General features: G+C 33.7%; 5 protein-coding genes across 8 annotated transcripts in view; 4 read left to right on the top strand and 1 right to left on the bottom strand.

Annotated features, from left to right (window-relative positions):
- The first annotated feature begins 83 nt into the window (after positions 1–83).
- Positions 84–7,614, top strand: LOC140986259 (rhodanese-like domain-containing protein 6). The gene is made up of 9 exons (XM_073454374.1): positions 84–379; positions 477–638; positions 1,403–1,508; positions 1,918–2,113; positions 2,696–2,777; positions 3,817–3,899; positions 5,310–5,442; positions 5,675–5,840; positions 6,613–7,614. The coding sequence occupies exons 1-9, from the start codon at positions 188–190 to the stop codon at positions 7,371–7,373; spliced, it is 1,881 nt and encodes a 626-aa protein (XP_073310475.1). The 5' UTR covers positions 84–187; the 3' UTR covers positions 7,374–7,614.
- Positions 5,633–25,105, top strand: part of LOC140986260 (aspartic proteinase oryzasin-1-like) — a 63,917-nt gene continuing 44,444 nt past the window's right edge. The window contains exon 1 of the mRNA XM_073454377.1: positions 5,633–5,636. The gene's annotated coding sequence lies outside the window, so the exon portion shown is untranslated. The remainder of the gene's footprint in view (positions 5,637–25,105) is intronic.
- LOC140986437 (Golgi apparatus membrane protein-like protein ECHIDNA) lies at positions 8,486–11,049 on the top strand. The gene is made up of 6 exons (XM_073454685.1): positions 8,486–8,594; positions 9,153–9,209; positions 9,308–9,511; positions 9,638–9,697; positions 9,960–10,086; positions 10,656–11,049. The coding sequence occupies exons 1-6, from the start codon at positions 8,580–8,582 to the stop codon at positions 10,742–10,744; spliced, it is 552 nt and encodes a 183-aa protein (XP_073310786.1). The 5' UTR covers positions 8,486–8,579; the 3' UTR covers positions 10,745–11,049.
- On the top strand, positions 12,424–15,345 carry LOC140986729 (uncharacterized). Of its 4 annotated transcripts, none has more exons than XM_073455056.1 (6): positions 12,424–12,578; positions 12,681–12,749; positions 13,374–13,643; positions 14,264–14,368; positions 14,449–14,496; positions 14,925–15,345. In XM_073455056.1, exons 3-6 carry the CDS (start codon positions 13,377–13,379, stop codon positions 15,162–15,164), a joined length of 660 nt encoding a protein of 219 aa, XP_073311157.1. In that variant the 5' UTR covers positions 12,424–12,578; positions 12,681–12,749; positions 13,374–13,376; the 3' UTR covers positions 15,165–15,345. The 4 variants fall into 4 exon arrangements, with proteins under 4 accessions (XP_073311157.1, XP_073311159.1, XP_073311158.1 ...); XM_073455058.1 differs by having other exon boundaries at positions 12,426–12,578; positions 13,377–13,643; XM_073455057.1 differs by having other exon boundaries at positions 12,426–12,578; positions 12,681–12,753; positions 13,377–13,643.
- Positions 17,561–24,376, bottom strand: LOC140986728 (shaggy-related protein kinase NtK-1-like). The gene is made up of 13 exons (XM_073455055.1): positions 24,228–24,376; positions 22,221–22,381; positions 22,023–22,115; positions 21,176–21,235; positions 20,788–21,060; positions 20,285–20,359; positions 19,573–19,629; positions 19,350–19,490; positions 19,197–19,247; positions 18,621–18,716; positions 18,450–18,533; positions 17,972–18,074; positions 17,561–17,873 (listed from the first exon to the last, which is right to left on the bottom strand). The coding sequence occupies exons 2-13, from the start codon at positions 22,332–22,334 to the stop codon at positions 17,791–17,793; spliced, it is 1,230 nt and encodes a 409-aa protein (XP_073311156.1). The 5' UTR covers positions 22,335–22,381; positions 24,228–24,376; the 3' UTR covers positions 17,561–17,790.

Here is a 25,105-nt window from a genome sequence, read left to right as displayed (position 1 = left end):
ACCAGAATTAGGTAAAAATTTTATTTTGTGAGATTAATATAAAGTATTTAATTATTATTTTAGAAATCCGCAGAGTAAATAATGTTTTTTTATTATGGAACAGTAATAAGTGGCCGGCAGTTGACATATTCCGGCCCTCCTCCGAAATCCCCCAGCTGTAAAACCTCTGAGAAAAATACAATTATCAATGGCCGAACCCTGCATCCGAATTCGTGTAGAAAGAGAAGAGGAGAATGAAGAACACTACGGCGTTTTATTGTACTATAAATACGCAGATATTCCTGACCTTCAAGACCTCTTCGATTTTTACCAATCGAACTGTACTTCGCTCTCTCTACTCGGCCGCGTTCGTCTCTCTGCTCACGGTGTGAATGTCACGGTAATTACTGGTTTCATTTTTTCTTTTTCTAGTTTACCCCCAAAAGGCGTGCCTTTTCCACCTTTTTATCGAAACTGGACGTATTATTGTTGCGTAGGTTGGTGGGAAATTGAAGGCATTAGAGCAACACGTCGAGGCGGTGAAATCGATTAGTTTGTTTGAAGGGACGGATTTCAAGCTTGCATCTTGCTCTGAGCCGATCAACGATCGAGTCGCAGTTGAATGTGGATTCACTTCCCTTTCCATCCGGATAGTCAAGGTCGAATTTTGTGTTGATTTATCAATTATTGGATGCATAATCTTTTTTTCTAATTTCAAAATCACGAATTGTCGAGAAATGTTGTTTCAGCTGTTATTCATGTGAAACTGTTCTTTTAGCAGTTAGCACTCAATTGTTTGTGTTTCACTCTTCAGCCCAAAGGTGCTTTTCAATAAGTCAAGTAAATCTCCCTTAATGTCGACTGCTCTCTCGCTAATAGTGTCTCTCAACACAGTGACAGGTATTAATATTTGGGATCTGATTGTTAGGCCATAAGGGTGAGATTTTAAAACCTTAATCCATTGTGTAATATGGATATAAACCATGTTATTTATGCCAACCCGGAAGATTAGTTTTCTTGGTAAACAGCATCCTAAATTTATTGGTCACTCACTCCATAGTTCCTTATGCAGTCAATCTAAGGTCACAATGTTACTAACCTTGTGAGAAGCCGACGTTTATGGCAACCTAAAGAAGGTAGATGTCATGGCCGATGATTGCATGGTTTTTGAACAAAAACAGGAAAAAAAAATAATTAAATTATTTGGGAAAAGTGAACCTATACTAGTTTGGAATTTGGATGGGCTGCGGTAATTTTTGTTGTTTTCATTTCTTATCCACTCTGGGAATGTTTAGCGGCGGTGATTTGGATGGTTGGCCTTTTTTGCTTTTCTTTATCATTGAAATTTATGCATGTTTCTTCATTTGTATTAAATGCCAAGTCCCTCCATATTAAGCTGAAACAGGTTTTGAATTGTCTGTAGGAATTAGTGACTTTATGTTCTCATCCCTTGTTGAACTCCCCAGAAATTTCAAATGCTGGAAGGCATCTCTCTGCAGCTGAATTTCATTCTATGCTTCAAAACACTGGTTTCATTTCTTCTTTTGCTTCATGAACTTACTCGATTTCAAGTTCTTTGCATTTCGCACATTGCAATTGTTGGAGTTATTTGTCATTTTGTATTATTGAGTTGAGTCTTAGTCAGTGAAATCCAATCCAAGTTATATTCCTGGAAAATTGTGAGTGATTCCATGGCTGTCAGTTTTTTTATGTTTTATCAACGTTTCTTAGATCTATGCATGTGGACTATGTGTCCTTTTGGTCAATTTATGGTTAAAAATTTCGAGGCACTTTATTGATCTCTCTAAATTATTATATTCGTTTTAGAATTTCAATGTGGGAGTTTGTCCATCATTGGATACTTGATTTAAAGGATGGTTGTTGATACAGTACAGAAATATATTTAACCAGCCTTTTGATATTTGATTTTTTCTCCAGGAAAATGCCTAGAGAAGAGTTCTGGTTCTGATAAAAAGATGATTCTGTTAGATGCAAGAAACTTGTATGAGACAAGAATAGGAAAGTTTGATCTGCCAGCTGTGAAAACGTTGGATCCAGAAATTAGACAGTACAGTGATCTTCCATCCTGGATAGATGAAAACTCTGAGCAATTGCGAGGGAACAATATCCTTATGTGAGTACTTTGCTGAAGTAGAGCATGTAGCTTGAGCTAAGAATCTTGTATTATCCTGAAATGCTTGTACTTCATCTACTATCTGAGATTTTTGGTCGCCAAACCACATGGAAACTATTTAACATTGATTGCCTGGTATACAGGAATTGTTTTTTTAACCTTGTCATGACCCATTACATGGATCATTGATTTTTTTGTGCCACGTTGCTGCAGATTCTACCTGGTGATAAACTTGTAGAAATTTGTATCAACTGATGCTTGTACTTTATCTTCTATCCTTTCTGATTGTCTACTCCAGTTGTTGAGATTTTTGTGTCTGATTATATTTTGAATGTATTTTTACTTTAAATTGCATTTTTTATTTTCCTGAAGTAACTTGATTTTCAATGGCATTATTACTACCTTCATGGTATACACTACCCAAGTGATCGTATTGAAACTCTGTGGTTTTTGACTACTTTCATCATCCCCCAAGTCAGCAATCTTTTGTGTTCCGCCATATCTGTTTCTTCTAGTATTGAATCCTTCCAATTACATTACACCGTCTATTGATACCATTTGTTTTTTAATTGTCATTTGCAGGTATTGCACTGGAGGAATAAGATGTGAAATGGCATCAGCTTATATCAGATCCAAAGGTGCTGGTTTTGAAAATGTTTTTCAGGTGTGGTTCTTCGAGCCTTGTTTTAATCACTATAAATTTATTTGAGTATTTTGTCTCCTCTAAATACAGTCTCCACTCAGCTAAATAGAATAAATTCGAATGAGCTTCAAGACTAGTAGCAATGAGCTTGTACTGACATGAACTAATCATGAATTTTATGCTATTTTACTATCGCTACGATATTGAAAATTTTCTTCTTTCCTTTTTAGCTTCACCTTCTTCCCTGTCCTTTCCGGAAATGCTGTGTATCTAGATATCAAGTTTGTGTGAACAGCAATTATCCTAAATGATTCAAGTCACAATTATCTAAATGTGGAGTTGGCTGCTGAATCTATGTGATTCCCAACTTCTTGTGCAGCTGTCTAGGTACATAGCGATTGCAACATGGCTTTGAAGATCAGCCTTGTGGTTTTAAAATTTTGAATGCACCATTATTATCAGTTGTAGCTTTTGATGGAGTAGCGAGTTTTTTGTCGTAAATAATATTTTTCAATGAAAAAAATCTTCACAAGTGTTGACATCTTTTGATGTGTCTCTGTGGGGCTTGCATCTATATGTATTGTCTCGTGTCTCAGCATTTCTTGTTGGAAGGTTCATGCTTATCATCTAGCAAAAGGATAGCGTGATTGAGGAATCACGGGGACTTACTTTGTTAGGCCGTCAGGTTCTGAAATGTGTTAATTGATAGCATTTCTGTTTTTATGCATTAAATGGAGTAAAAGTCGTCCATTCTAGAAACAAAATATTTGTTATATAACTGATTAACTGCACTTAGCGTGATCATGGTATCTCTGCAGGTTTTCCTATTCAACATGGAGGCGACAAAATTTAAGTAGTTTACTGATTTAAGTTTGATAGATGCTCTTTGTTTGGTACACTACATCTTGATATTCGGGGTGGTTTCTTTGACGACATGCCTGATTGTGTTCTTTGCTTTGTTTATATGTGTTTGGTGTATTTTATTTTCAAATATTCTCCAAGAAGCGGGGAAGTTGCTTAATATGTCTCAAGTTGATGCTTGTTTAACATTGTTTTTCAGTTATATGGTGGAATTCAGAGATATTTGGAACAATTTCCAGATGGTGGCTTTTTCAGGGGAAAAAATTTTGTTTTTGATCATCGGTATATCTTTTTTGTTACATTTATTCCATTAATCCGACCTTTTCCGTGACCATGCCATATATTAATGTTTTTAGGGCATGCTTGTTATAGTTGAATGAAATGAAAATAAAAATGAAATGATATATCTCTTTCATTCCTAGATTGACATGAGAAGACTTGAAAGAAATATAATACAAATATTTTTAATAATTAAACCATATTATATTTAAAATATTTAAACAATAATTATTATATAATTATTTCGTATTAATATCATCATCATTATTTATTTTTATTATAATTATAATTTTTATTAAATAATAATTATTATTAATATTTTATTTGGTATATCATTATTATACTTTTATTTTTTTGTTATTAATATTTTATTATTACTATCGATATTATTATTATTATAAATATATATTTATTTATCTATTATTTAACATTGATATCTATTTTTATTATTGTTGAATTAATTATTTATCATATTTAGTATTATCGTTGATTTACCATCATTATTGTTATTATTAAATAGTAATTATTATTATTTTATTTATATTTTATTATTTATAATTATTAAATATTATTATTATATTTATTGTAATTTTAAAATTAATATTAGTTCATTACTATTTTTAATATTTATTTATAATTAAAATTATACTTTTTTTATTTATTTTATTTATTATTATTATAAATATTTACTATCAAAATATTTCAAAAAATAAATATGAGAAACATATATATAAAGTTGTGAGAATGGAAATGAGTAAGCCCAACCAACATTGTAAGAATGTCTATTCTCATGTTCGTGAGAGTACCCATTCCAAAAGCTATATCAAGCAAAAGAATGGAATAGGATTGGAGAGTGTTCATTCCATTCCGATCTAATTTCATCCTGTCATGCCTTCAGTTAATATATAAATGGGCCGTTTGTATGTTATATGTTGCTTATTCAAAGAAAACATTCTAAATTTTGATGCTTGATTTGGTTAAAAAAAATAGAAAGTTCTGGTTGCTGCATATCTTTTTATCAAATTTAACTTTGTTTTCTTTATGTCCTTTAAACTTTTAAAACTGTTGACTAGGATTACATGATGTCCTTTTTCTACCGCAGAGAATTGACCTTTCAGATGTAATTTGATTTTTGGTTCTTCTTTTGTATTTTTTAGTGCTCTTTCTCAAACTTTGTGCAAATGTTTAAATTCAACACAACGAAATAGCTACAATTTCTGTTGAAGCAAATATTAAATTTGAAATCATTTTATATTTTAAATTAATTTGAAATCTCTTTAAAACATATATACTAAATTTTAAATCTTGGTTATATAAAGCTAATATCTTTTCTTTAGCATTGTTCATTAACTTTGGCCATTTTCCGAGAAGGATTATATCTCATATCTTAATATTTTCATCTATTTATCCCAGTGTTTCAGTTGGGAGCTTGGACACGACCATTTTGGGAACTTGCCTTCTTTGTGGTGCTACATATGATGATTACACTTCGCGCAGCCGGTGCAGTAACTGTAGAATGCTTGTGTTGATCTGTGATAGTTGTCGGGTATGCCCTATTCGGAATACTTGAACACTTGATTAACTGCATACATAATACACATCAGTTAAGGGCATGCAGTCACGTGTTTATGAATTGAGATAGAGGTTTAAGAGTAGAAGAGAAAAAACCTTCTCAATACAAAGTTTTCAAGTATTTAAAATGACAGCCAAACTGCACCCTTAGGATTCAGCTCTTGACTTGTTTTGGTTGAAATGGAACAAATGTATTTTTTTTTCAGAAAAGGAGTTCGTTGTACATTTGTGAACTCTGCCAGGGAAGTGGCAAGCCGGTGTCAATTTCCTTTGTAGATGATATGTCAGAAAAAATATCAAACACAGTGGCACATGAAGTTAAATTCAACCTAGATCAGGCCTTGCATTCCCTTCTTCTATCACGGAGGAAAGGTAAGGTCAGTATGCTTTAGCATTCTCTTATTGGCTTGTATTTTCTACATATTATTGTCCTTTTCAGGCATACAATTTTTATAGAAATGTTTTCAATAACCTTTAGAAATAGGTTCTTGATAAATTTTTAAGTTGTAGAAAGATAATGAGAAAAGCAGCTTTCACATCATATAATTTATGCATCCAAAAGTATGGTGGAAGAAATCATCCCAATTCAATCAAAATAAATTAATATTAAAGATGTTTTGTAATCTCGATTATATGAATTTTTGTTTTAGCTTGTATAATCTTCAGATTGAACATAAAAATATTGATTTTTAATGTTCTTATAAGTAAAAATGCCTTGAAGAAATTCTTCCTCCGTGGTATATGTTTAACCAAGTGAATCTTTCAGACCATAAAGTTTAAATAGTGAATCCTGCTAGATATTTGTAACATAGGATAGAGAAGAGACACACAACATAGGATTTACATGTTTTGGCCATAAGGCCTACATCAATGGGACATATTGTCTGATCTTCCTTTTATATGGGTGTGAGAGTGTCCCGTGGATAAATATGGTAAACAAATCACTCTTATTAGATGATAATAAAATTACATTAAGCTCTGACTACAACATGTCATCTTTGATGCTTGTAACAACCATCAGCAATATGCATACTTAGTTAATACACTCAAAAGGCACAGTCATCCAATCTATTGATATTCCTTGCTTCTGGCTCGTGTTAACCTTCATGGCACAGCTCATTGTATGCTGGTTGGCATTGTGCAGAACAAGATTCAACCGCTAAAGGGACATCGAGGAAACTTCGAATTTTATGCTTGCATGGCTTCCGGCAGAATGCTTCCAGCTTCAAAGGAAGAACAGCATCACTGTCCAAGAAACTCAAGAACATAACTGAGTTTGTTTTTGTTGATGCACCACATGAACTACCTTTCATTTACCAACCTCCTGTAGCCAACCAAATTGATACTCATGGCTCAGTCCTTACACAGGAATGTCCATCCTTCAAGATTTCCAATCGAAAGTTTGCATGGCTCATTGCACCAGATCGTGATAAAGAGACTGATAATGAGTGGAAGATGGCTAATGTTCCATTTGACCCCATGCAGTACCAGCAGCAAACCGAGGGATTCGAGAAATCCCTCAAATATCTGAACTTCCTATTTTCTCAAGCTGGACCCTTTGATGGGATTCTGGGATTTTCGCAAGGGGCAGCAATGGCTGCCTTAGTCAGTGCGAATCAGGGGATGTTAAAAGGTGAGATAGGTTTTAGATTTGTGATCTTGTGCTCCGGATTTGCTGTTAATATGGGCGACTATGCTGAGGGATCGATAACTTGTCCATCACTTCATATTTTTGGTAGCAAAGAGGGCAATGACAGACAGATAGATTGCCAAGCTAGTAAGCATCTGGCTTCCTTGTTTGACAACAGTTGTTCTACCATCGTCGAACATGACCTTGGTCATATAATTCCCACCAGATCTCCATACATTGATGATATCAAAGATTTTCTTCGACGTTTTCTGTAATTTTACCAATTTTATGGGACCATCATCATGAGATGCTGATGTGATCAGCTTGGGGACCAACTTATATGGTGCTTCTATCATTCATGTAACTCTCTTTATTTAGAAAGTCCCATGGCTATGTTTGACCTCTTTGCTCAGAAATGATATATCTGATTTTTTTTTTTTAATCTCTCTAGAAACAATAAATATGTAAATAATTCTATTGAGTACATATTTTTGGAAAAACAATAGGCAGAAACAACTCAAAAGCGTAATCAAGCTCTTGACAAATTTATGTACATTTTGGGGTTTGGAACGTCCTATTCGACTAGTAAGTCTTAATTAAAGCCTTCGCTTCAAATATAAGAAAACTTGATTATAAGTCAAAGTCTCATTCAACACAAGTAGATTGACAAATACCCATACATAGAGATGCCAGAGTTGTGTTTCAACCAAAATCGCGGAAGTAATTTAAATGTAAAAATAGCATTTTGTTGTTTTAATTTTATTAGTATGTCTTGTTTCTACTCCATTTTTTAATTTTAACAAGTACGCTTTTGTCATAGTTCATTTTTTCCATATCATCTTTCAATTCAACATTTTTTCACCAAATTGTGGTGTTGCATCTTATACCTTCAATAATTTCCAATGTACATATTTTGACGTCACGTCAGTATTCCGATAAAAATATATTGAGAACATAAAACAATATAAAATTGATGATTCTAGTTGGATATGTGTACAATATAAATATTTCTAAATAAAACTTTAAGTAGATGTCTTGATTTAAATATATGTGTATAACATATATATCTTAAAACAGAATTGATTAAATGTCTCGATTTAAATATATATAACATAAATATTTTAATTAATCACGCACAACTTCAAAAATACAGATTTAAATATATTACTCACAAAACCAATAATAAAAAACCCACACAAAACATTTAAATGTGATTAAATGTCTCAATTTTGAATTTTATTATATAGGAGATGAGATTGTGAATCACAATGTTGAGATATTAGTTTTTTTGATAAAGTAAGAATAAAGAATTATATATTTTAAAAAAATAGAATAAAATATGTATTAATAAATATTAAATACACAAATTAATTATGAATAAGAAATTTAAAAAAAAACATTTAACATATTTACAAGGAACAAACAACAATATCGTACATACAAGGAAATGGAAGCTGAATTGAAGGCATAATCTACCGGAAATGGATCTCAATCCTGTGAGTTCTCATCATCCGCTCTACTTTTACGCTGCATTCCGAATTATGAACAATATGATTTTGTGTTGATGAAATCGAACCGAGTGATCTAATTTGTTTCGATTTAGGTCCACGTATTTTGCAAAACTGAGTTTTTAGGGGCTGTTGATTTGTGAAGATCGATAATTGGTGACCTTTTTGTGATTGGGATTTTCACTGGGGCGAAACGATACATCGAATTGGATGCTTAGAAGATTTTTGATGAAATGATAATTTGCCTTGGTGGCTTTACTAGATAACTTTGGCTTGCTTGAACCTGTTCTTAGGGAATTCAGTTTACAGGAGTGATGGATCATCAAAATAGATTTTTCTTTATGTAGCATACAGGAGAAATGTCTCACTAATATTTCATATAGGACCCTATCTAAATGTGTGAAATATTTGATGAAACCTATGTTTATGCGATTATATGAACTTGTTGTTTATCCTACGACATTTTCCTTTTGGAAGGCGACTAGTAATAGTTTTCATTTTGATTTTCCTCGTTGGATATTTCATTGACGTTGTTTTTGTGCTCAGCCTGCAGAAGAGAATTACGCTCATCCAAAGATATGTTTCTTCCACGTGCTTTTCAAGGTTGATTAGAGTTTGCTTTTGTGACTTTGTTGGTATTTTATAATTTTACTTTGTGTTTATAAATCTTGAATGTTCAAACATTGCTTTCCATTTGACAGGCTGCTGCTTTGGCATTTTATATTCTTTCAGCTCTCTTTTTTGATAGTTTTGTCATCATTTTTGTGGTCACTGTACTTTTGTCCGCACTTGATTTCTGGGTCGTCAAGAATGTAAGTGGACGCATCTTGGTGGGTCTTAGGTGGTGGAATGAAATAAATGAAGATGGTGAAAGTATATGGAAATATGAATGCCTTGACCAAGAGGTGAGGAGCTTTGGCATCTCAAATGCGCTCTTTGACATCCGGCCTGTGCTTTATTAATTTAGCATTGATTATTTGGGTTGAATGGATCCTGAGTATTTTATCCCTTGTCTTTTCCCTCTTTCCCAGTCTCTGGCCCGAATGAACAAGAAGGATTCTTGGCTATTCTGGTGGACCTTATATCTTACAGTAAGTGGATATTTAAATTAAAGGCCTTATGTCCTTTGTGTATCTTATCTTCATCTGACATATTGTAGCCCAAAGGATAAAAATGTAACGAGTAAGCACACTCTCATGAAAATTTGAAAAGTTCACTATAGTTTCCATCATAATGTAATTTGACGTTGCTTCTGCTTTTAGCTGTCACAGTTACTCGTTTGTTGATGGTATATTCAGAATCTTTTTTATTTGGTATCAAGCAGTCAACTTAAACATTGCTTTTCGGATGTAGGCGGTTGTGTGGATCTTCTTTGCAATATTTTCTCTCATTAGGTTTCAAGCGGACTATCTTCTTGTTGTTGGTGTATGTGCGACCCTAAGCGTTGCCAACATCGTTGGCTTTACCAGATGCCGCAAAGGTATGTGTATTAACTGATACATATCTCATGTTTTGAATGCTTTTCCAGATAGTTACATAACATGGATTTTTACTGTAAATTGACATTAATGTCCATGATTTGGGAACCATAAAGTGTTTCCGCATGTACGATCATTATCATGGTATTAGAATAAGTTTGGTTTGACAGAATGAGTTAGTTAGAGAATATGCTTATAATTAACGAGCCTTCCATGTGTTTGGTTGACATTATTTTGAGCTCCGTGTTCTCCTTATAAAACACATGAATATTCATTCTTGAAGACCTTGGCCGGGAATAATCCATCGATAACAAATCTAGCGTATACAATCTGCTACTTGTAAATAATGTGCGAGGACCACTACCAGAAAGCACTCCATTATTACCATAAATACCCGTAGGTCACCAATTGTCCACCAAAAAACTGGTGTAATACTCAATTATAGGTTTGTGCTTATGAAAATTCTTTTCTGCATGCAGATAACTGTGCAAATGTTAAAGAAAATAAAATTGCTTATCTATTTTTATGATCGATCTCCTTAATTGAGCAATTATATTGGTCCTTCGCACAGATGCTAAGCAGCAGCTTCAAGCATTTGCTACTCAGACCATTGCTTCTCGGGTCACATCTACTTTTCAATCAGCATTTAGTGTCGTTTGAATGACTTACAAAAAGACGGGAGGAAAAGAGAGATTATATTTCAAAAGAGTCGTTTAATTTTCATAATTGTTTTGTCTATCGACACTAATAGAGGCATTGATTTTGTAGTCCTGTAGCCTGTAGGTATATATAACAGTTTATGCCAGAGGTCTATATAATATTTTGATTTCTTGAGGCCTTCTAGTAAGTAGTACATGAAATTTTGCAAATTGTTTGGCGGAATCCATTTGTTGGTTTTTGATTCGATATTGCGTTGATTCATACTGTCGAATAAATATGGCTGATGGAATTCTTATTTCAGTTCATTATCTTGCTTCAGTGTTAGAAGTAACTATGTCGAGCAGCTCCTAAATGTAATTTAACGTTAATACAGTGATTATTCTCATTGACATAGTGAAAGTTCACTGAAAGTAATCCATGTTTTCATTGCTGAATATATGGCCGAAAGAATAGTGAATAGACAACTACATTAACATAGTGGAAATTCAGTGATTTGAAAGATGAAACATCAACCTAACCTTGTTTAGGTATTGGATATGTATTTATTTTTTGTTTGTACTTTCTTTTATTTCAGGAAAATAACTTTAAAGTTTCCAATTAATTTTTAAATTGAAACATATACATAAGTTTTTAAATCAGTTATTTGTTCAGCGCTCACATTCGCCGATAAAATTGTTAAGAATGATGGTACACACACACACACATAAGTAAATAATTTTTTCAAGAAAAACTACATACATTTTAATCTATACTATATCACCTAAATTGTTAAAACCTAAAATCTTTTTCTTTCTAAAAAAATCAACATCAAATTAAATATCATCAAGGAAACAGCAAATTTTGATCTCTACTTTGAAGATTAAATGGGTATCAAAACTTTATTTTGAGCTTTTCTAACTTTCTCAACTTCAGCTTTTTAAGCACTAAAGGAAGGTTTGGAATTTACCTAAACATCCGGCTCAAAAAACAACAAAAAAGACAACAAAAAATATCCTACCTAAACATCCACAAAATACCTAAAAGACATTTTATGTAATATATATTTTTAAATTAAGAGTTCTATCTCAAATTGAATTCAAAATCTTCAAAACACTGATCAAACCTAAACATAACAGTATTTTTTTAGTATTAAGCGATAAACTCTATTGTAAACCAAGTTTGATATGAGTGTGTGACATCAAATTAAATTTATGTATGTAGGCATCATTGTATCATTTTATTGATTTTATTTTCCTAAAATAACTTATTTTTAAATCTTTCAATCCTATTATTAAAGAGACAAGACATGTGTGGTGTGTCATCAGTTTTGATGTCTCTATTTTGGTCTTTTTTCAACTTATTTTTACTAGCTCTTTATTAATTTTTATAATTATGATTTTTGTTTATTTTATAAATCAAATTAATTAAAAATTGTACAATCACATAACACATACATGAAAACGTTAATATATATACATATGGAACGAATATTTTATATAGATTTTAATAGTGAATATCAGAACATGTAAAACCATAAGCCAAGAAGCTGGTGGCAAATATACATAACATTATAAATGAAACTTTTTAAAAAGAAATTAAACACTTTTTGGAGAGGAAAAAAAAAGAAGAAGAATTAATATAATAAATTATGATTCGCTTGGTATAAGAGGATTATTAGTTCTTGATTACAAATGACCCCACCACACTACACCACCACCCATCTCTATCCAAATTTCTTTTGTCTCCTCTAATAATAAAATGAAATATAAAGAATTATTGCTAATCAATTGTGTAGATAGATGAGGTAGTGTTTGAGTCGTTTTGGTTTCTTTTTGCATCTTTGTGTAGCTATCCGGTGAGTATATTCATTGAAAGGCATCGTCTTTTGCTTCGTTCTTACCTGATTTTAGATTTAAAGTTGGCTTCTCTAAGTTAAATTGTTCATGGGTTGTTGTAGATCGGTGCGTCTTTCGCCATCTACTGAAATCTCGATAATCTTTGCTGAATTTCAAGTGGGTTTTTTCCGGTATGTCTGATTCTGGATTTGGAATTTTTATTTTGTCAGAGCGTTTGTAAGATGATCAAAATTTTGGTCTTGATTGATTTCGATCGTGGTTTTGGTGGTTTGGGTTTATTTCATCGCACTGATATTTATCATGTCTTCAGTTTTTTCCTAGTGTTCTTCACTCTGTGTCTGTTCTGTCTTTCTGTTTGGATTCAAGGATTTTGTTAATAATTTTGAGATATTTGGTATTTAATTTGAGTTTGAACTCAATGCTAGGTTCCATGACAGAATGAAAATCATGATAGATTTTAAATAAAAGATCTCATCTTCAAACAAAAGACTTTATTTTCTTAGATTTAATTTTTTTTATAGCTGAGATTAGATAAAAGAACATGTAAGGTTTTGGTTACGAGGCAGTTGGTTTCTGTGGATCAAGGACTTCACAACATATTGTTGTTCAATTTTATCACTTGTTGGGGCACTTGACTGCGTGGGGGATATGTTTTCTCATTGTCATGCTGTTATTGCTATGAGTTCCAGCTATAAAATATTGTATTCTTCTCTGTTTAATCATTGTTTTTCATGAGAAGTGAATCGAGTTAGAGATTTCATGCTTTAACATTGATTTACTACCTGAATTCTCAGTAGATGGGATCTGAAGGACCTACTTCGCCGGTAACAATTCATGTGACAGGATTTAAAAAGTTTCATGGGGTTGCAGAAAATCCAACCGAAACAATTGTTAACAATCTCCAAGGTTATCTTAACAAAAGGGGTGTTCCGAATGGGCTGATCATCGGTAGTTGCACAATTCTTGAAACTGCAGGGCAAGGAGCTGTTGGTCCTTTGTACCAAACATTGCAATCTTCGGTGAGCAAGGATAACACACTGTCCAGTTCTACCAGGGTTATCTGGGTATGCTGCTCATTTGCATCGCACTCTTAACTTGATCTGGGATCAGTGTTGCGCAAAAGAAGTTAATTTCCCAACAATAAGTCAGATTTCTGTGGATGTTGCAACGAATTTTATAAATATAACAGTGCAAATGGTGTTACTCAAAAGGGACTTGGTGGCTTAATTTGTCTTTTTTATCACGTCATTCTTGTCACTGAAGCTTGTGATCTCTACATTTTTTAATTTGTCTTGTTTTTCCGACAGTTGCTACAAGACACACTAAAATTGAACCCAACTATATTCTTTGTATTAAATGGATCTCTCTCTTTCCATCCGAGACTTAACCTCAATGACATATTTATTTCGTCATGCAAAACATTATGTACAACATTGAATTATATATTGGCACCGTCAAATTCTATCACATTAATTGCTTATAAGTTAGTTTTGCTAATTCTACAGGTAATTCTCCAAATCTGTTGTCAATTTAAATTCTAGTTGTTCACTATCAAAACATCTACAATTTACAAATATGCTAGATGTTTTATGATTGAAATTTTCCTCACTGCATGGATAGAATGAAACTCGTTATTATTTTTGACGATGTTGTCTAATTTTTCTTCCTTATTCTGATAATTCAGGTCCATTTTGGAGTAAACAGTGGAGCTACAAAATTTGCTCTAGAGCATCAAGCTGTCAATGAAGCCACCTTCCGTTGTCCAGACGAGATGGGATGGAAGCCTCAGGTCAGATTGGTCAATTAGTTCTCTCCAATCATCTCTCGACCTGACTAGTTTTATATAAAGATGATCTTTTTTTATTGCAGAAAGTTCCCATTGTTCCTGCGGATGGTGGGGTTTCACGGGTACGAAAGGTATATATACATATGATGCTTATGTTAGTTTTTTACCGTAGGCTCAGTTGTTGAATATGGTAATGGGTAAGGCCTTCCTTAGCTAGTTCATATTTGGAAACATTGATGAACCCCGGGTAAGTAGTCCTGTTTCTGTACACATAGAAAAAGGAAAAAAATAGTTGAAAAATATACATAAGTACAATGGAGGATAAGACATCATGTGAGACAAAATTACAAATAACAGAGCCAGCTTTTACAGCCTTTGAAAATTTTCCGTTTCCTCTCTTTCCCCCAGTTTCCATGTGGTTATGTTAGTGTAAAAACTTTAACTTATAGCATGAAGCCTCTAATTCATGTAGAATCATGTGTACTAATTAAAACTATTCACCCCAGAGTAGATGCCTGGATTTCGCTCATGTTTTGAGTTTTATAATTTTAAAACGCAGACTTCACTTTCCGTTGAGGATATTACGAAGTCATTGGCGAAGATGGGTTATGAAGTGATGACTTCGGATGATGCTGGTCGGTTTGTTTGCAATTATGTATACTATCATTCCTTGCGTTTTGCGGATCAGAATGGAATCAAATCGATATTCGTGCACGTACCTCTCTTCTTGACCATTGACGAAGAGACTCAGATGCGATTTGCTGCTTCGTTGTTGGAGGTAATTGCAGCGTTGGAGTAATCTGAGCATTGTCGTGTTCTATCATTGTGAAGGTGATGGATATATATCTATGTATATATATTTCTGTCAATGTGGTGGTTTAATATTCGATTAAGTTATAATAATTTTGTGGACTTTTCAACTTTGATGGATTCTTTTTTATGTATATTTTCTTTAATATACCTTTTGGTTGTATGTAAAAGACTGCATCTTCCAAAGTACTGAGAAGGGGGGGCAAATCAAGACGCGTGTGCGTGTATGTATATATATATATATAGAAGCACATGAATGGTATTTAATATAAATATTTTATATTTATTCAAAAAATGAAAATTATACTGTCTTCGTTATTATTTTATATACTGTATTAAAGATAAAAAAAAGAAAATCCTCTTGAGGACATTTTGACTCAAAATAAAGAAAAACTATCAAAAAAGAGGTAAGAGCGGAGAAAGTTTTGCTGTTTAAACGAAACCCAAACTATAAACTCACCAACTTCCATTTGGGTTTATGTTTGCTGTCAATTCAAACCTAATAATCCATCAAACCATTATTAATTTCTCAAGTTCTGGATTACTTAAAGAAGATCGTAAAATCCTAGTTAGGGATATGTTATTTTGTCAGTTTGTTTTTGTTGAATCAGACTACCATGGTTCTGGTTAGGAAAATCGTTTTTACGTCTGATCGGATAAGATGGGTCACACCATCTCCTACGTTATACTTATTACAGATGTGATTTCATAATATTCTCATGTTTTCCAAAAAAACACACTATCCATTGCATAAAGAAGTGACACAATGTGGTCCAAGTGTGGTGGAAAGGAAGAATTTTTTGTTTTGTTCACTTTGCCAGAGTCAATCTTTTTAAGCCATAAATCCTACCCCTAATATATACAAGTCCATTTCGTTCTTTTAATTTCATTTAACATATAATAATAACAAAAAGAAAATCTTATGGACCAGTGAACATTTTTATTTGAATCAGGGATTTCATGTACAACTCTAAGTTACTCTTATCTGTGTATGCACATCTGTTTTGTGTGTGTAAATATATTTTGAACAGAGAAAAACGAAAAAAAGTTTTCAAATGTTAGATCTAAAGACAAATGTGCATAGACAGCTAACTGTGCAACAACAATATCTCATTTTAAATAACAAGCACAATTCTGAAACTTATGCATATGCAGGTGATATGGCTATCCCCATCAATGAAAGGTAGCGGCTGGGCACAATGATGGAGGTAGGCTTCCCAGGGTGGTTCCAAATTGACGTCCAATTATGATGACAAAAGGCATATCAGCAGCATATCATAAAGTATAATAGCTCGACATCAACTTTAAGTGCAAGGACACAAATAAAAGAGAGGAAGGAGTAAACTTTCCAGTATTACATGACTGCGCATTAGTAACAACATTTGTTCCTGGAAATTGGAAATGAATTCACAAAATGAAACTTTTTTACTAGTAGTAACAGTTTAAAAAGGAAAAGAAAACAACTAAAGAAGTGCACCACCTGCTATTCCTTGAACGTTTAGTTTGTGCCGACCACATCCTTGGGATGATACTATTTGCAAGAATCTTCGTATTGGCACGATCCCTATAACCAGAGGAAACAAGCCATAAATAAAGATTCAAAATAACGAATGTAAAAGTGTTTTCCGACTAATGAAGGTTTTGTGTTTCTTTGTATGGAGGATGCTCTCATCCTTCCACAACCTGAGAATTTGATATTAACTTTGCAGATCATTGTGTTAAGTGAGCAGAAGCAAATGACGAGTCAACTTTTCTTAGAACGTACATCAATCATAGCAAAAAGTGCATAATATAATAACTGGAATCTCGTATAAAAAAAATTAAAAATTGTTGGTTTTACTTTATAATTTAGAATAATACGGGTCGGTTAGTTGAGAAAATCGGGTAATTTGAGTGGTCAGATATTTATTTGGACCAGATATCTGATTCGTCGATTACTCCAAACCAACCCAAATAATTACCCGAACTTCTCGACTACTCCTACCCAATCGGGTTCAAGTCAGGACCAAACTACCCGACCTGTATGTCCACCCGTAATTTAGATTTATCAATCATGCTTATATGATTTCATTGTATTTATTATTCTATAAAATAAAGAGAAACCGATCAATTTGTTTATAAAATACCAAACATAGAAGAAAAATAAGCTACTTCAACTTTCTATTAATAACTTAAAAGAATTGATTGATGTAAATAACCATATAAAAAATTTAATTTTTTTAGTTTTTTAATATTATGGTGGTTAAAACATACTGAATATATTTTCCGTGTCTAATTACAAAAGCCCATCCTTCAAATGAAAACTCCATAAAAATGGAACTCGAGAAAATTAGCTCCTGTGAAACAACCAACGAGGTAAGAAAATGGGAAGTCGAAACAACACACGGGGGAGGGGACATAATCATATATAATAATAGCAATCTTCAGTCACGCGAGGTTACAAATATCCAGCAGTAAAGAAACGCAGCAAACGCAATAACAATTCATGGGTCACCTACATCTTCTTCTTTTACAAAAAACAAGGTAATACTTGCACCAAGCAACAGCACGTAATTAAAGAGGAAAACCGGAGGCGAATCAACTCAATATATCTTTACACGGCAGCCTTGGAGTTATCATGACCCTAGAAAGGGGCACTGCTTCTTAGCATGCTCAGGAATCAACTTCACCAGGATTTCCCCAGGTACATCCTTCAACTCTGAGAAACCAGAGTGCAAATGCAAATACTAGAACCTGAGTTCAACACAAATAAAGAAAATTAAAAAGAGGTTGGTAAATGAATATGAGAATGCGCACCGTGAGGCTTGAAGTTGAACAATGGAGGAAGGAAACGCCCATTTGGAAGTCGGGTGTTCGGATCACGGAGCTCATCAAAAAAGGTGTGGGTCAAGGTATCCAGCTGTTACATAATTACATTCATCAATTTCTAAAACAATGCCGACTAGGAATCCGCATAACCAAAAGGAAAATTTTCAGTAACCAATCGGTTTCAAGATTATTATTTCTTAACAGCAAAAGCGAGTGTTGACACCCGAACAGCACGATCAATCATAATTCTACTACCACAATGCTAGTTACACAAGCCCACATCAATGTAGTTGTGAGAGAGCAGATGAAAGACATCTTAACTTTGAAACCACAAGATAAAAGAGTACGGTATCGACATCTTCCTTTAACATCAAAAGAGGTAAAACTTTCTAATGAAACTAAGCACAAGATTCTAGCAACAGAAAATAGCGCACAACATCAAGATATAAAATATAGCAATACTCACAGCTGTGCAACGGAGATTAGGAGAATATTGTAGTAATCTTGAGACAAGATCAACAGCTTCAGGAGGCATGCGTTTGTGGAATATCTGTTGCAAAATTAAGAAAAAGGATATGGTGAAACAAAAGCAGTCGGGAAACAGAGAAATCGGCATTATAGGCAGAAGTCCAGGTACCTTGTGCCATGGATGAGGTTTAATTTGTGGAAACTTGAACTCTATGTAATTAGGACTCATGCATTTTATTTCTTCCCGGGTTGGAGTACCTAAAACCTGAAAAAAGATACTCTTGGTGATTGGGGTTATAATCACACAGTGCACTGAGGAAAATGCAACAACGAGACACAAACTTGTCGCTCCAACAAATATAATCACCCTTTTAGGATTCTAAAAGGCTAGACACAGCTGTTTGAGTCACTTCATAGAACATAGACAGAAACGAAAGTATTAAAACCCTTCTATTTCAAGATCTATATATTGCCCAGAGAACACAAACAAAAAAAGACCTTGTAATTTGACCAATGTATGAATTATTCAGGGTTTGAAAGAGGATACAAGCACCGTAGGATTTCCATAACCACCAATCCAGAAGGAAAAATAATAAAAAAAATTGTCCAACGAATAATGCACTCGAGAAACGAAGTAAAAAAAGAGATGAATTCACAAGTAATGTGTACTGTATCAGTGAGACTCTGTGAGGGGGTGTAGTTGTGTGCATGTCTTTGTGTGGGTGCACAAGGACAGAGTATGAACCTTGATGATCTCAACAAGCTGGTCTACTCCACTATCACCAGCGAAAAGAGGCTGAGACGGCAAAATCCAATAACACAAATTAGGACGGTTGATAATCCTATGTCCGTTGAAGGCTTTATCAATTAAGGAAAAAACAAAGAGAATAATAAATACCTTCCCAAGAAGTAGCTCAGCTAGCACACACCCAGCAGACCATATGTCAATGGCCGTAGTATACTCTGTTGCTCCAAAAATAAGCTCAGGTGCTCTATAATACCTAGAGCATATATAAGATATATTGGGCTCCCCTTTTACCTGCAAAATAAGACTCCACCTCAACTGAATATAATGCCATATGCGTAAATGAAATCCTCGCCAAGAATAGCATCGTACATACCAACACTTTTGCACTTCCAAAATCACATAACTTAACCTGATGGGTGTGCGGATTCACCTGCATAAATAAGTTTTATGAGCTTCAGAATATTGTAAAGGACATAAAAAGCTAAACCAAGCCAACCAAATAAAGAAGTTTGATTTCTAACCACCACACATGAAGCAAGTCATTTTCCAAATCAAAGGACAAACAAGTTCAATAGTCATATCATTGTATCAAGATGAGATGCTGCTTAATGCTTCAATTACTGATATTCTTCTATTTAGCTAAAGGGACACAAAACATGTATTGTCACAAGAATGGATTATATGTGACAATGAAACATGTTAGTTTCTTCTTACCAGTGCAGACTACTTCCATAATTGCTAACACAGTTCAGATTTTGGAAAATTATTAAAGTGGAGTATGGAATTCAGTTATCAGTAGTAGCACAAGATAAAGGAGAACTCTACTAAACCCATACTTAGAAACAAATATCACCAACACCTTTTTATGGCTATCAAATAAATGAGAACAAAAGGATTGCAAACTATGAATAGCATGATAATGATTACACAGGTACTACATTTACCAAATTAGCATCAAGTCAGAAAAAAGTTCTGTATCTGGGAATAATTTGAATGGTACTGTTGATACAAAAGCTTTAGAAAAACCAGCCTAACAAGCCAAAAAAAAAAAACTGCAGTAACCATGTAAACAAACTAGGGCATACCAACAAATTCTGAGGCTTTATGTCCCTGTGACATACTCCAACACCACCATGAATGTAAGACAGTGCTCTGAAAATCTGCCCAATAGCAACATAGTTATATAGTCCAACAACGTCAGCTAAAAAAGATGGAGTATAATGATTCAAAATAGAAATCAGATTTCTCCAAAAGTAACATCAAACAAAATTCAACTCATTGAAAAAGATAATAATATCCAATACGATTCCAGGTAGTACTCATGAAGATACTAGTAAAATGATAGCACACCCTAACTCGTAAACATATAATTCAGTTTAATCCAAACAAACTATCGAAAATATGACAAATACACAGTACATACACAAACCTAAAAGGCTTACATGATTGCAAAAATCGGGATGAGCAAACTTCTAGAAAACAGCAGTTTGCAACGTTACCGTTATGATCGTGTGGAATAACCAGTATCATGACAATTTTTCATAGAGAACAAAGAAAACAAAGAGGTGCACCAAAAGTAGGTCAAAACCTGATACGTATAAAGCTTCACATGTATCAGCGGCATCCTTTGGTTCAACTTACTGTAATGTTTGATAACCCGATGGACAGTTTCAGGGACATATTCGAGTACCAGGTTAAGATACATTTCATCCTTTTCGGTTGTTGAGAAGAAGCAGTGCTTCAAAGACACAACATTTGGATGGTCAAGTACACGCATGGTTTGTAACTCTCGATTCTTGTAACGCTTGTCCTGCAGAACCTTCTTTATTGCAACAGATTCGCCAGTCTCTAGGCATTTTGCCTGGATTTTCAATTAATAAGGTTAATGAACAGTGATGTTTATGATCGTCTTGATAGGAGGAACGCGTAATATAGTATCCAACTCCTCATTTATCAAGACAAAAAACTAATCTCACCTGGAACACTACTCCAAAAGAACCTTGGCCAACAACATGCTCTGCCATGTAGCTAATTGTCTGTAAGCATCCCACAAAATCCAAGGCAGGCAAACTTGGTAAGAAGCCATTACAAGTGGAAAAAGGGAAAGCAAAAAAACAAAGGTTCATTGACATGCAATCAGATGCGTTAGTTGAATTCCATAACTAAGATAAATAGCTAATTAAATGAAAGTGTTTTGAGTTCATAAGATCCTAAATTTGAGTAAATTCAAGCAATAGATCCACAGTTTCCGGAAATCAAATCTTCTAGGATACCACCGCCATTTTCTTGATTCAGAAACAATTAAACCCAAATCAAGGTGGAGTTTCTCTTGCTAATAGTGTGATATCGATTGATTGTAACGATGTTGATTGTACTGAAAAAAGAAGAAAAAATTAAACCCAAATCAAGGCGGACTTTCTCTTACTAATAAAGAAATTTTAGAAAATCTCTCATTGATTGAACAAATAATTCCAAGTTCATTAACAAACAGAGAGTCGTGAACTCGTTTGCTTCTAAATCACTTTCTTGAGGTTTCTTTCTCATTCGAGAGGATTTCTGGTTTTTCTTATCCATTGTGAAGGGGGTCATTGTCATAAAGAGTGTCATTATTGCAATGGCACAATAGTCACGGCACATTTCCAACTTTCTCTTTGCTTCATCTGATTCCTGAATGTTTCATTTTAACTTTTCTTTTTTTCCCAGGACGCATTGCGTGCAAATTGTTTAATGGGAAAGGCAGTTTCTGATGAAGAAGTTCCATAATTGGAAGGCCGCATAGCATGTAGCAAGCAGAAAGTTTCGATGGTTGATGCAGTACATTACCTGTTTTGGATGACCATTTCGACCACCAACAGTTGTCACTATTATGTGCCCTATCTCCGTACCATTACCGTTCACAACCATTGCTTCCATTTCCTACACAGCCAAACATATTCAACATCGAAATGGCCCTGCTGCATTCAAGACAAAAAAAAGTACCATTAAAAAAAATTATTCAAAGGAAAAAGACTTTGGACACACCTTGTCATCCCTGAGTTTCATGTCATTTATCTCCTCAGGCAACCTATCAACCGCCACATCATGGATTCCAGACTCTCTTATGTCAAAAGTAGGAGCTACACCCACTGAAGCCATTTGCTGAATTAACTAGTGAGTTTTTATGATTTCAATAAGCCATTAACCTGCAAAAACCAGCAATACAGCGTAAAATTCTCAGGAAACATGTCTACGAATTTATACCTTTTTCCTGCATTCTTCCTTCAATTAGAAATAACCACCAGCCATTGATATTAAATAGGTGTAATTGTTATATTGACCATGAGTGATGGAAATTAAATTCTAAAAATATCATGCATGAAAACCAAATTCATAAAAAATTAAATGAGAATTGGCAAGAAACCTTTAATGGCATCACAAAAAATTTCACAAGACAATAGATTGCCAAGTACATTGTTTGCTATACCAAAGAAATACCATTTGGCACACAGTATACATTTATTGGGCACGATTAATTTACATGAAAAAAGGCAATATGAAGTGTTTCTAACGCGTCAATAAAGCAAATACATGATATAAATAAACCATGGGCTCATAGGTAACAAACCTTGGAACTCCAAAAAGAAGAATGCATGAAAATAGAACTTCTTTACTCAATTGCAAATTTATTAGACAGTGGAAACCATAATATTACATTTACTCCACGAGCACAATTTCCTTTTGCACAATCATAATACCCCACTGGTCGCGTGTCAAACCCAAGCCTAAAACACAGCCAAAAAAACTCAACCCTACCAGCGTAGGACTTACGATTGGCTTTTGTCAAAAATAGCAAGAATTTGTTAACCATTGTGATAGAAGTTTATTACGCCAATTTTAAACCAGTCATAATTTCACGAACAACAATAGGAGATACTCCAGGAATATGTTGCTTTAATTGAATTACAGAATCTCTGATACAATAACTATGTTGCCCCCATATGTCGTGCCCTCCTACTTACTTTGATTTAGAACTCCCACAAGGTTCATAGTCTAAAAATTTCCACTCATCTCTTGGTTCCTGTCGCTTTTCCCACTATCGTTATATGGCCATTAATCGAAACTGCCACTCATTGCTTTCAACGTGCTTCAAGAACCATTAGAGACGAGGAAATATGTCCTTTATCTAAAGGAGGGGAAAAAGAAGGAACATAATTCTACAGAAAGTTGCCATGAACAACCACTGTCTGCGGCAGGCAAATTCTACATGGTAACTAAGGAAGAAGTTAAATTAAAGTTTCAGTTTAACTTTCTCTTATTTTCGTATATGGAAAAAATTTCCAGTGAATCTCCAGTGAATCAAGATCAAATTTGTAAATGTGATGTTTTTCAGATTTTCTTCCATGAAATAAGGAAAACACTTGTTGAGAATACGCAGAGGAATTTTTGGAAGTTAGACTCGAGATCCGGGTTAATAAGCTCATGCACGAAATACTTGACTAACTGCGGCGCCATTAAACTACTCAGTTGGCCATAAAGCAGCGATCATTCATTCATTTCCTATATCTGTTCCTCACACTAATCGGAGTCAAAAAAGCAATATTTGCACTTCCATCATAGTAACTTCTCCTTCACCTGCTCATTTAGAAAAGTAAACGCACAACAAAAGGAATTAACCCAGCCTAAAGACAGAAAGCAGCGGGAAACGTAATTTGGAACATAACTATCGAACACTTGCGGTAAATAATATATTTAAGCTAACCCACGAAAAGCGCAGAAGAGATCTTCCAAATTTAAAAGTACAATAACAACTAAAAAAGAGAAAACGGTCAGCTCTAGATTCAGAAAACAATTGGACAAAAACAGAAAACAAACTCCTGAAACAAATGTCACCATAAAATTCACCGATCCATGTCAAGAATAACAAAAATCAAGATTCCGTAAATCCATAAGACCTTCATATTCAAACGAAAACAACTGAACAATGACAAATAAATATAGGGAAAAAAATCTTCGGCAGTCGATCAAAGCAAAAGGAGGCGAAGGACGCACCGATGATAATCCGGATTGAATCTGAGGATCATATGATATCATCACAATGAGAGAGACGGGCACAGACATAGAGGGAGAATGGAGTCGCTAAGCTACCTAGACAGAGTCTTCTTTCTTCCCTACACTGAATTATTTGGTCTGTTTTTATTTAACGTTCATTTTTTATTTTATCATCAATTTCTTTTTATTTTGAATAAATTTGATTTTGAGTGGGTCTCATGTGAAACCGTCTCACGGATCTTAATCTATGAGACGCGTCAACCCTATTCATATTCACAATAAAAAGTAATAATCTTAGCATAAAAAGTAATACTTTTTCATGGATGACTCAAATAAGATATCGGTCTCACAAATACGACCCGTGAGACCGTCTCACACAAGTTTTTACCTTTGATTTTATATAATAAATTATAATAACATAAAATAAAAGTATAATAACATAAAATAAAATATAAATTCTTTATTTTATTTATGAATGAATTTGATTTTATATAATAAAGTATAATAACATAAGATAAAAGTATAATAACATAACATAAAATAAAAGTATAATAACATAAAATAAAATATAAATATAATCACACTTGTACATTTACAAATATTATTTTTTATTTCTCAAAGTTTTCTTAACCATATATTGTTTATTTTTTTAATATAAAAGATTTGTTTTATCTTTTAATTTATCATCTCGATACAATATATAAGTGATGCATAAGTTCATTATTTGATTAAAATGATACGATTTAAAATATTTTGAATAACAACTTTAGAGAGAATTATATATGTATGTGTGGAGTGACTATGTTAAAATCATTTCCAACCAAACATTATGTATAATTATTGTGGTGGGGTGGTTTTAGCTAATGGCATCATCTAGA

The sequence above is a fragment of the Primulina huaijiensis genome, chromosome 10, assembly GCF_012295235.1.
Source record: "Primulina huaijiensis isolate GDHJ02 chromosome 10, ASM1229523v2, whole genome shotgun sequence".
In the NCBI taxonomy this organism is placed as follows: domain Eukaryota; kingdom Viridiplantae; phylum Streptophyta; class Magnoliopsida; order Lamiales; family Gesneriaceae; genus Primulina; species Primulina huaijiensis.
Note: the sequence above shows the minus strand (reverse complement) of the source record. Positions and strands in the feature narration are given on the sequence as shown.